At 57.6% G+C, this 11,612-nt stretch overlaps 1 protein-coding gene across 6 annotated transcripts in view; it reads right to left on the bottom strand.

Annotated features, from left to right (window-relative positions):
- Nucleotides 1-5,117: 5,117 nt before the first annotated feature.
- The window catches only part of TACC1 (transforming acidic coiled-coil containing protein 1), a 29,219-nt gene continuing 22,724 nt past the window's right edge, over nt 5,118-11,612 (bottom strand). For all 6 annotated transcript variants that reach the window (XM_048287466.1, XM_048287465.1, XM_048287467.1 and 3 more), the window contains 7 exons: nt 10,460-10,582; nt 10,214-10,290; nt 9,726-9,769; nt 9,464-9,624; nt 9,122-9,228; nt 8,425-8,545; nt 5,118-7,964 (listed from right to left, as the gene is read on the bottom strand). In XM_048287466.1, the coding sequence (XP_048143423.1) occupies nt 7,896-7,964; nt 8,425-8,545; nt 9,122-9,228; nt 9,464-9,624; nt 9,726-9,769; nt 10,214-10,290; nt 10,460-10,582 (702 nt within the window). In that variant the 3' untranslated portion in view covers nt 5,118-7,895. The remainder of the gene's footprint in view (nt 7,965-8,424; nt 8,546-9,121; nt 9,229-9,463; nt 9,625-9,725; nt 9,770-10,213; nt 10,291-10,459; nt 10,583-11,612) is intronic.

Raw genomic sequence — 11,612 nt, 5'->3', positions numbered from 1 at the left:
CGCACGCCGGGCGGCGGTGGGAGGAGGACGGACGGGCGGGCGGGCGGGCGGCGGAGGGGGTGTGCCCCTGACTCCGCCGTCGCTTCTTTCCGGGATAATTACGTCTGTCATTAGCAAACCCGGCCCCGGATGTGAGTGCGGGGCGCGGGGCGGCTCCCTGGGGCGGGGGGTTGGTGTCCATCCCTCCGTCCATCGCCGTCCGTCCGTGTCCCTCCGCACCTGCCGCGGCCCCGGGCCGCCGCCGCAGGGCTAAGCTGCTGGGGGGACTGGGGGCCAGCCCGGTGCCGGTGCCGGTGCCGGTCCCAGCCTGTTGCGGGTCCTCTGCGTCCCCCAGGGCCGCCCAGTCCTAGGCTCGGGGCCTTCCCGGTGAATCCCCCCAGACCCAACACAAGGCCGCTCAGGATGTGCTTGAGGCTGGCACTGATGGAGATGAGCCGCCCAGTTCGGGTCGCGGTTCCTGCAGGAGCATCTCTCGGGAAAGCTGCTGCTGGAGTGAGCTCGGGGTGGATTTGGGGAGCAGGAAACACCCGCTGCCCGCCCCGTGCCGCCCAGGGGAAGCCCCCACTTTCTCTCCGAAACTCCATCTGGCCCCGAAGCACTTTCTCCCGGCGCGGGTGAAACCGATCCTGATGCTGCCGCTGCCGCCGCCGAGGGTGCGCAGGAGTCTGGCTCACGGAAACCCGCAACCCCTGTCCGTCCCACGCGAGTCCGCTCCTTCCCACTGCTGGCTGCCTGCTCCCGGCATCCTGGAGGTCTCGAGCCCTGCCCCGCCACCGCTGCCTCCCCCTCTCCCCCTTCCCTCCCTTTGCAAAGACTAAACTGTTCCACGGAGTATTTTTATACCGAGGCATCTCCTGCAGCCCTTGTGACCCGCCGGAGCCTGGGCCAGCGCCGAGTTGTGCACACCGTCACACGGCAGCGAGTCACCCCGCTGCTCGCCCTTCATTCGGAGAGCCTGGCATTTCTCCTAGACTTTCCAATGTAACCTGCCTGGGGGACAAGCAGCCCCTGGAAGTCACTAAGACACCCCACCAGCAGATGAAGGGTTATGAGGGAAGTCCCGGGGCAGGGCACGTCTCTGCCCCAGGGCCTTTGGAGGTTCCACCAGCAGACAGAGCCCCCCGCAGGAGAACACCCTCCGTGTGCCCTGGGGAAGGAGCCGGATCCACAGCAGACAGGGAATAATCTGCTTTCCAGATGCTCCCCTCCAGTGGAAGCAGCCCAGCGACCCTCTTGGCATATGTATGTTAACCTTCACAAAACTGTGTCCATGTTCTGCAGGACTTCCGACCCTCTCATCCTCCAGCACTCACCGAGGTCTCTGTTCCAGCAGCATCCTCCAGCTGTGAGTTCCACGGCTGGATCCGCACGTGCTGAATTACTTCTTTTCTTCTGTTCAAATTTGCTCTTTTCAGTTTCAGTGCCTGTTCCCCTTTTCCTCGTGTGCTGACGGGGGCAGACTCCAGCAGACGGCTGCTGTTTGCTGCTCACCCTGCATTTACAGTTCTTGTGGTCAGATTCTCATGGTCCCAGCCATCCTTCACTCCCTTCATCATTCTCCTTTCTGTTCTCCTCACTCTCTTCACTCACTTTTACCATTCTCCCTCACAAAACCAAACCACACCGAGCACTCCTGGGGAACTTTCCAGCAGAGCTTTGAGCTGGGGGACCACCTGCAGCCCCAGACCACAGAGCAGCCTCACATCTCCCCCCATGTCTTCGCAGCCACAGAAACCTCTCTCCACAGCCGCGACTCGAGTTGCAGAAAGCAGCCCAAAAGCATCTCCGTTGGACCAACGGGGATGAGGGGAATCTGCGCTGGGATCCCGGGCTCTGCCTGGCAGAGCCCTCCGGCGTGGCACCAGAAGCCAAACCGGTTCGATTCGGTACGTCCTCTCGCTGCTGTGGTTTCCCTGTCAATGAGAGGCTGCGAACACGGTTCCCAACGGCAGCGTTTATTGGACTGGCGGCGATGGGACGCCTCCCACAGCGAGCACCCCCCGCCCGCGTCCCTAGGCTACAGCAGCGAGCAGCGACGCGAGGCCGGCCGCCCCGCCGGACCCCTCAGAACCAGCCCAGCATCAGCGTCCCGGCCAGTGCGGTGGCCAGCAGGCTGGGCAGGGGCGGCGGGGTGACCCCCACGCCGTTCCGGGAGCCCCGCGCCGGCCCGTTGCAGTCGTCGCTGAAGCAGCATCGCACGGTGGCCCCGCCGGAGCCGCCGCGGCGCGCCTGGTCACAGAAGGACTTGTAGGAGCAGGACTTAATGACGCTGTCTGCAAGGAAAGGCAACGCGACACGGGGGTCAGGCACTCCCGGGAACCGGGGGTTTCACTGGGAGAGGAGAAAGAACACCTGAGTCCCGGCGGTACGGATGCGGAATAAAAGGATCCCTCTCCTGTCCGCAAGAGGAAGCCGCCTCCTGCTCCGCCTCGGCAGGTCCCCTGCTTCTCCTCGCCCTCCGGTCCCCAGCCCCTCTGGACCCCTCTAAGACCCTACGGTCCCACCCTCCTTCCCCCTGGAACCCCCCAGTCCCGCCCAGCGCCCCGGCCCTCCAGCCAAGGGACTTACTGGGTGCGGTGATGGTGGAGCAGGCATCGGCGTACTGGGGGCAGCTGTGGGATCCCTGCTGGTTGCAGTCGTTCTCGTTGGATGCGACGCATTTGTGGCATTTCAGTGCTTTACCTGGGTGAAGATGAGGAGGAATGAGAGCGGCAGCGAAGCACCATCCCAGAGCCCCCAGTGCCCCGCCAGAGTCTGTGGGTCTCCACGGACACTGGTGACCCCCAGCCCAGGGACGGGGAGTCACAGGCGAGGGTTCGCAGTCGAGCCATGAGCAGGCACTGCCATGGCATGCAGCAGGATGCAGGATGGGGCCTCACCTGTCCACAAAATTAATGCAAAACTCTTCCAAGTGTGACTCAAAACGATGAGAGCTAAACTGGGCAGGTGAGCTCTGCTGAGTCCTTGCCCTGCAAAGACTTCCTGAGAGTCCTGAAATTCCTTTTACAGTAAAAACCGGTAGACATAATATTTAAAAAACCATCCTAGACCTTTATCTTCTTGTGCCAGATTTCACTTTAATAAGTAATTTTGGGGAGAGAAGGAAGAATTCGTCCAACCTGTGGGAGCAGCTCCCACGAACTACACTGTACTCAGGAAGCTCAGCCCAAGGGTGCTGCCTGGGACCAAGCACGGTGACAGGCAGTAGTAAAGTGCCGGGCAGATGCGTGAGTCGGGAGGGACGAGCCGTCTCCAGATCGTCCTTAAAGGAGGCCACAGGCAGGTTAGATAGCAGCCAGCCCCTCTCTCCTGTGCGTCAGAGCCGACAGTGGTGCAAGAGCTGTGTGACCCCTCAAAGCATACACACACCCCAGACCTGAAGATGCTGCTCCTGCCTGAAATGATGAATCCTTGATTTTGATGGGGATGGATAAACTACCGCCGGTATTGGAGATGGAACTCGTCTCTCCTTTGCTGACGGAGCAGAGCCCTCTCGTGGCAGCGGGGCCGGCTCCCGCCCAGAGCTCCCAGCTTCATCTCAGGGAGAGAAAACCCATGAACGGGGAAAGTGGGGATTTCATGGGGTCAGATGCCAGTAAGTTCCTGCCAGTAACCCACAATGACCCGGCTTCCGCTGCTGGGTTGTGTTGTGTCTCCTTTGCTGTTCTTCACAGCGTGGCACAGCCTTTCATCTGCCCTGAGCTAAAAACACAGTCACATTCGTCTTGCCTTGGTCCAAAGATCCTGGAACTGTCTGGAGCTGCCCCTACTCCATGGCGTTGCTCTGAGCAGTGCACCAACTCTCCTGCCTTTTACAATGGCTTTTTGTGACTATGCCTTGGAGGAACCAAGTTTTAGCAGGGAAACACAGCTCTAGCCAAGAGAGGCTGCAGGGTTTTGGCTCAGGAGCCTCCATCAGAGCTGGAGACCAGAGGCTCTGTGGTCCCTGCTGGGCACCACATGCCTGGGCTTTGTGCCAGTGGCAGAGAGGCAAGGGACAGGAGGCTTCTCTGGGTGGTATTCAGAGGGGAAAGCCACCCTCCCCCCAAAAACATCATTTTCCTGCAGGGGTGGGAGCAGCAAGGGACAGGGGCACGGTGGGCTTGTGCCAGCCCGCAGGCAGGTGACAGGGATGGAGCAGCAGCAAGCGCAGGAGCAGCTACAGCGATTTACCCGACCTTATGCTGCCTGGAGCCAAGGGACACTTACTTTCTCCAGCCAGGGACGTGACGATGGCCAGGGCCAGTAGGGTCTTCAGGGCAGGCATTCTCAGCAGTGTGCAGTGTGGGGTGCGTAGCTGCTGTTTTGTCTTAAGGTCTTACAGCTAATCTGCTTGAGTGATTGTATCGGGGGCTGGGATAACACCTCACTGCAGCCCCTGGATAATGCCATCTTAGCCGGGGGGGCAGGACACAGCTCCCCAAGGACATGGGCCGGGCTGGGGAATGGGAGTGGGGCAGAGCCACACTGGTGCCACTGGATGGGGCTGGGCTCTGCCCCATATCCTGCTGGTGCCTGCTTTGGAAACCACCCCTGGACACAGAACCCTGTGGTGGCTTTCAAAGATCGTGATCAAGCCCACCTGCTCCGTCCAGAGAACAACCCCTTTCTTGTTATGAGTAGCAGCCAAGTTGGGGAAAACCCCTCGAGAGTTTCCAACCCACCAAAAGAGAAGTGCAAGAGAACTGAAAACCCCTACAGGGCTGAGAGCCCAGTGGAACAATTCCTGCACTCCCCAGCCCCCAGGGCTCCATCCTTCCAGAAGGATTTACCCAAGGCCACGGAGGCTTGTCAGCGCAGGGATTAGGCCAAGGATTCTCCTGCCTGACATCCTGCTGCTGCCTCAGCTCTTCCTGCTGTCTGAGTTCACCACCACAGCTCAGCACCATCACAGTGTGGTGGGAATGGTGGGAGTCAGGGGGCCAGAAAAGTCATCCCAGGTCTGAATTTCAGAGCGCAGGAATGCAGATTTCAGGAACAGATGATAACTGTGCTTATTTGAAACCAACTGCCATGTAAACCACATTAATAAAGACAAGGCAGACCACAGCCCATTCTGGAAGGTAAAGCCAACTCCTCCAAAAACTCTTCACCAACCTCACAAACACCAAGAAAGCTTTCAAGAGTGATAAACACAGTTTTTACTCAGGCAATGAAACATGGAAAAAATATATTAGTAATCATTATAATAATCTCATTTGTGTGAGTATAACTCTTACAAATATTTACCTGACATATAAAAGGGAAATTATCATACATATAAAACCGATGGCGATGGCAGTTACACACATGGCTGGAAGCAGAGGGGTGGGAGTCAATGCAGAGGAAGTTCCTGCCTGGAGGAGGTCACACTAGAGGGATGGGGGAAGAGATCAGTAGTTGGGGGTTACTGGTTGGCACTTGGTTACAGACAGATCTGCTGGCAAACACACACTGCAAACAGCAACAGCAGCACGGGCAGCACCCAATGCTGCCAGAAAGGGGCATTTAAAGTCTACTGCAAGGAACAGACAACAAACACACCCAGGCTGTGACACCGTGCACAGGGACCTGCCTTTCCCTGTGCTGGTCACAGGGACACCATCACCTCGGCATGTCAGAGTGCGGCACACGAGGTGCAACCATCCTGCCTGTTTGCAAACACACACCTTCTACTTTATATAACTATACCCATTACATATGTATTTATATATATGTAACTATAACCATATTATAGTTAATAAATCATTCCGTAGGAATCTTCTTTGCCCAGACTGGGGTGCATGCGGACAGGCACGGGAATGCGACAGCACCGGCTGGAGGAGGCAGCACGGCAGGACCGGGTGACACTGGGGAGCAGGGACAGGAGGGATGGAGGACTCTGCCCCGTGCGTTATCACAGTGGAGCCATGCTTCGCAGACAGCCCAGAGGGGAAAGTTGCAGCAGTGACTGTGCTGTGCGCAGGTCAGGGGTCTGGGGAAGTGCTGAGTGGTGAAACCTAAACTTCTGCAATTACCCATCAGCTCCAAGGGCCAGAGCAACACCCCAGGGAGAGACTGACCTCAGACTGACACCTTGAGCCAAGACAGCACACGAGCATCACGGCCCTGGGCAAGGCAGAAGGCTGAGAGCTGCCACAGTCCCATCTGGGACCTGCCTCCCACACCGGGGCTCCACCAGCCTCACACGGGCACCTTGTGCAGTGCACCAGTGACCAAACCAAAATCCAGCCCTGAACCAGCCTTTCACCAGCTCTGAGAGGTTGTGCAATGCTGCACTCTGGTTCCTCAAGAGAAAAAGCCAACTGCCCAAGAAATCTCTGCGTCTCAGGGGTTTGCTTTACCTGCACAGACTCCCAAAGGGGAACAGAAACAGTCCTTGTTGATCATATGATTGAAGCTTTTTCACCAGCCCAGGAGGCGGACAGGTGGGGAGATCAAAGGGGTTGAAAAGAGAGGGGGAAAAAAGGTTTTTCCTTTCTGTCAACTGTGCAAAGGGTGAATATCCAGCACAAGCAACAGGTGCACTGCTTTGAGTGATGTCAGCCACTGGCTTCCCTGACCAGTCCGTCACTGGGATAAGTGGGGGCTTGGGCTGGGAAGCTGTGTGCTGGGGCAGGCTGCTGACACCTTTGCTTAAGTGTAGAATAAACTCTCTCTATACATTATATAACTAATAAAATATAATCAAGTGTATGGCTCTGGCTTAAACAGGTGTTTGCTCTGCATGCTCAACACAGGGAATTAGAAAATAGAAGGAGAAGAGCTCAATTGTTACAAAAAAGTAGCAGCAAAAAGGTTTGTGAAAGTGTTTGACAGGCTGGGCAGGAAACAGTCCAAACTGCAAATATTTCCCTTAATTCACACTTTAGGACTATCTGTTCAAGGCAGAGAATCCTCCACCACTGCAGCTACTGCAGCAGCCACGAGGCAGCTCAGGGTTCACTTCCTTTCTCCTGCAGCCTCTGAAATGGGGCCTTGATCTGGCCATGGCACGGGGAGTCACCAGCAATGGCCTTGGCTTTGCACGTGTTCAACACCAGGTCCCCCAGGCACTGGAGGGGCCAGGGCTGCAGGCAGGGTGGCCAAGGGGAGGATGGAAGGGCAGTCCCAGCTCTCCAGAACCAACATCCCCCTGTTTCTCAAGCACCTCTTGGTGCCACAACCTCCTGCCTCCCTTCACCCAGACTCTCCCTTGAGAGGACCGAAGTTACTACAGGTTATGTGACTGTTTCAATGCCCTGGGGGAAACAGGTCGTGCCTTGTGTCAGCACCGTGCCTGACTGGAAGGAGTGAGCAGAGAGCCCAAGTGCCCATAAATGCTCATAAAGTGCACGAATGCAGAGATGTCAGCTCCCTTCCTCTGAGGCTGGCACAGCCAGGGACAGGGAGATGCTGTGCTGGACTTCACCCACGAACCAGAGACCAGCCATCCAGGTGCCAGGTCTCCTTCCCCAGCGCAAGAGCCAGCCAGCAGCACCCCTGGCATCACCCACATCCCAGGGCAGGACCTACCACGTGGCTGGAACTGTTCCGCTGAGCACGTGAGGACAGTAAGTGACAGTGGGGACACAAACAGACCCAGCCCAACCAAGGGGGACAGAGCCCAGGCTGTCACCTCCCACCTGAGAGCTGGCATTGGTGCAGACGGACAGTGTGGCAGGTCCTGGGAGGGACACACAGGCCCAGGCTGACCACAGGATTCCCAGCCTGACTGCAGGGATCCCAGCCCCGGAGCTGTGGGAAGCAGACAGGGAGAGTGAGGAGAGCGGCTCTGCTCAGGAGCCACAGGTCCGGCAGCCAAGCGGGGCAGCTGGACACGCAGCTTTTCTGCGGGGAGCCCGGGGGTAAGGCAAGGTGCTCAACGTCACGAGAAAAGCGGCCAAGTGCAGAGTGCTGGCGAGGGGTGGTGAGACTCAGTCTGACTTTCCCAGTTTCGCTATCAGCTCGTCGCAGATCTTGGTCAGCTCCTCAATCTCCTGGTTCTGGAAGAAAAGCAGACCTTGGGGACTCCCATGGTAGCACAGGTGGGGGATAAAACCTGGGGCCATCTGCCATCAAGCCTGCGTAGGAAGGGGCAGCCCGCTCCTACACCTGCCCTTGCAACAGCTCCTCTGTGCATCCAGGCACTGTGCGGGCCCCTGGGCTCACCCCTCCTCATCCCAGTCAGACCCCAGAGCTGCAGAGATTTCCAGCAACCCAGCCCCAGCCCACACCTCTGCAAGCAGGCAGAGCCTGCAATGCCCATTCTGCCAAAAAAATCCAAACCAACCCCATAAAACACAAAAAACCCCAAGCAAACCAAAAAAATACCCCAAAAAACAAACCCACAAACCACCTTCTGACCAAAAATCTGGAGGACACCTCTGGCATCAGCAGGATGCTCAGGGCAGCAACAGGAGCTGCTGGCAGGGCTGGCAGAGAGGCGTGGGGCAGGTGTGTTACCTTCTGCTGCAGGGTTCTCTCCAGGGACTCCACCTTCATCTGCTCCTTGCGCAGCCCAGCGTGCAGCGCCGCGCTCTCCGCCTTGGCCTTCGTGCGCACCTGGGCGATCTCCTCGTTGGCTCTGTGGGGGATGGACAGAGGGGGCCGGTGGCCAGGTCTGGGTGCAGGCAGGAGCACCATGGCACGGCCTGAGGCCACGCAGCAACTGCAGAGCCCAGCTCCGCTTGCCTGGATACAACAGAGGCGGTTTGCCCATATGGGAACTGGATGAAACTGGGTTAATTCAGCTCCTCCAAGCCCCTGTACGAAACTCTGCTCTTTCAGAACCAAGCTAAACCACCTCACCACCCACTTCACTCGGGGTTACATGTGCTGGTGAGCTCCTGCTCATCAGCTGAGCCCCAGGGCTGCACAGCCCCTTCACGTACCACAAACACGAGCCCTCTGAAAGATGGGAACTTGGTAAGTGACCATAAATAGACCGTGAACCTCAGATTCTCCATTAAAAAATAAATAAGTAGAGATCAGAGAATGCGTTCAGGGATTTGCTCTGCCTCACTTAGGGACACTTGAGCCCGAGGTTGTAAAATGCAGCTTTTCACATCATTCAGCTCCTGCCTTCCAGCCTCTGGAAAGCAAATGGAGCTGCTTCCCTACAAGGTCTTGAAGCACCCAGCAATCTCATGCATGACCTTACTTGTCCAATTTTTCTTCTGCGTGGACTTTCAGGGCCTGATACCGCTGCTCTTCCTGCTTGACACGGGTTAGATAATCTTGAGCACATTTCTTCAGAGCTTCTTCATTCTGCAAAAGAAAGTACATCCATCTGCATTGGGACTGGGCACAAAGTCATTACTCTGATGGGATGATAGATACAGTTCTGAGTGTAAAAACAAATGCTTTAAATAAAACCAACTTCTGCTTTATGCTGGAGCCCCTTATCCAGCTCAGCAGCACAGAAACATGGAGTGTGGCTGCACAGGAACCCTGTGTCCAGGGACCAGAGCTGCAGGGAGAAAGGGCAAACCAAGGTAAGGACCTTCTTAAATCCTTCCAGGACGCCCTTCAGGTTTTCATATCTCCTGAACAGATCTGACAGGGACCTCTCCACCGAGTTCAGGTCTGCCAGAGCCTGGTCCTTTTCCATCGTAAGCTGCTGCAGGTTCTTCTGAGATGTCATGTTTGTCCTCTGCTCATCCTCTGGGATGGAGAACAAACAACAAGGACACAGTGACCAAGTGGGGACGGCTGTGGCAGCCAGCTCCCTGCCCCGCACACCTGGCCAGGTGACAGCACCTTACCTATCATCTGGGCAATGGTCTTTTCATACTCAGCCACAATTTTCCTAGAAGGAAGAGGGGAAAAAAAACAGGTGAGAGGCCCCTGATTTTGGGGACATGCACCTCCAGCTGTGCTGACAACAATCTGCCCCACAGGAGGCCCTGCTGGCCCATGCCCCACCATCAAACCCCTGCAGCCGCACAGTCACAGGGCCCAGATGTTGGGGCTGCAACGCAGATGTTGGGGCTGCAGCACCCATCAGTGCTGCTTCAGGCCAAGACCCCCCTCTGCCGCTGGGGCTGGCACAGCTAACGGGGCTTTATTTCTGCAGCAAAGGAACGAGCAGGCTTGACACAGCACCAGCACTAAGAGAACATCTCTCCCAAGACACCCCACCCCGGTGAGGCTGACCTGTGTCAGCCCCTTCCACCCCGCTCAGCCTCCTCCTGCCAGGGGCGCGCAGAGCCCGGCGCTGCCGGCGCAGAGCCGTGCCAGGGACAGCTCGTACCTCATCTCCAGCACTTCCTGCCGGCTCTCCTCGTATTTCTTCTTCCACTCATTGGCCTCGATCTCCTTGGTGATTATCTGGGTTGCAGCAGACAGGGGACCCTTGGGATGTGCTCTGAGGGGCTTCCCCTCTCTGACCCACGCAGGGGATCAGATCCCCCCTCCCAGGCAGAGCAGAGCGGCCCCTGATCCCCCCGTGGTGAGGTCCATCGAGGGGCAGCCCCAGGGGACAGGGACCGGCCGTTACCTCCTCTCTGATGAGCGTGAGCACGGCCGCCTTCTCGGACTCGCTGAGGCAGATGCCAGCCAGGGGACTCTCGCTCCTGCTCACGCTGGGGCACTTGTCCATGGAGCACAGCCCAGGATTGTCCTGGGGGAATTACCCAGCTGGGATGTTGTGGGGGGTTTCTTTTCACCCACCTCCCCTGTTCAGAGTGTTCTCCCCTATTTTATCACAGAAACCAAACTGTGGGGAAGGCTCAGCCCCACAGCCCAGGTGCTGATTCCTGACTGGATTTTGACCCTATCCCTTCCTCTGGGGGGTCCTGCAGCCTGATAGGCCTCCAGAAACATTCCTCCAAGCCAGGCTGACACCACCGCCTGTTCCTCCTTTCATCACCCAGCCGAGTGACAGCCGTGCAGCATCTCCTTGGGAACGGGCTGCCAGGCCATAAATAGAGAAGTGCTCGGAGGAAGGAGGCAGCCTGCTCCTCACGTTTTGGAAACCAGAGCACTGGAGCACTTCTCCCCTCCCCTCCTCCCCAGCGCTTCAGTTGCTGCTCAGTTCAAGCTCCCCGAGCCCTGCACGGCTCTCTCAGCTCCACTGCAGCCATGGCCGGCGGTGGGAGCCGCCCCTGGGGCAGGTTTGGGGCCGGACACCTCAACACTGGGGAGGTTCAGCCCAGTGTGGTTTGGCAGCAGCCTCCCACAGTATCTCCGAAAAGCAGGTGCACACCTGAGCACCTGCAGGTGCCTTTGGGGTGACACCAGCCTGCTTGCAGGACCAGAGCCTACCCAGGCTCCCTGGGCACCAAACAAAAGGTTCACTTTGCCTCACGTCCTTGTGGGGCTCAGCACAGTTAAATCTGTCTCACAGAAGTTGGTGTTGCTGATGTCGCTAATCTCACTGTCATCTGCTTGTCAACTCAAGCAGCTTTGGCCAGGGGCTGCTAAGCTGGCACAGGGTGCCCCCCGCAGCAGAGAGGTCTTGGGGCGTGTCAGGGGTGTCCCAGCACAGTGGTGCTGCTGCTGGGGCGTCAGGGTCAGTGTGGCTGCAGAGCCAGGGCTTTTTTACTCTCCCCCCATCTCTGCTGTCAGCTCCCTTCCTGAGGGCAGCGGCTGAGGATCCCTTGCAGAAGGCACCAGCACCCACAGGCCATCAGAGCCAGCCCTGGTCACTC

The sequence above is a fragment of the Corvus hawaiiensis genome, chromosome 27 (assembly GCF_020740725.1).
Source record: "Corvus hawaiiensis isolate bCorHaw1 chromosome 27, bCorHaw1.pri.cur, whole genome shotgun sequence".
Classification (NCBI taxonomy): Eukaryota; Metazoa; Chordata; class Aves; order Passeriformes; family Corvidae; genus Corvus; species Corvus hawaiiensis.
This window is presented reverse-complemented; position numbering and strand designations above follow the sequence as displayed.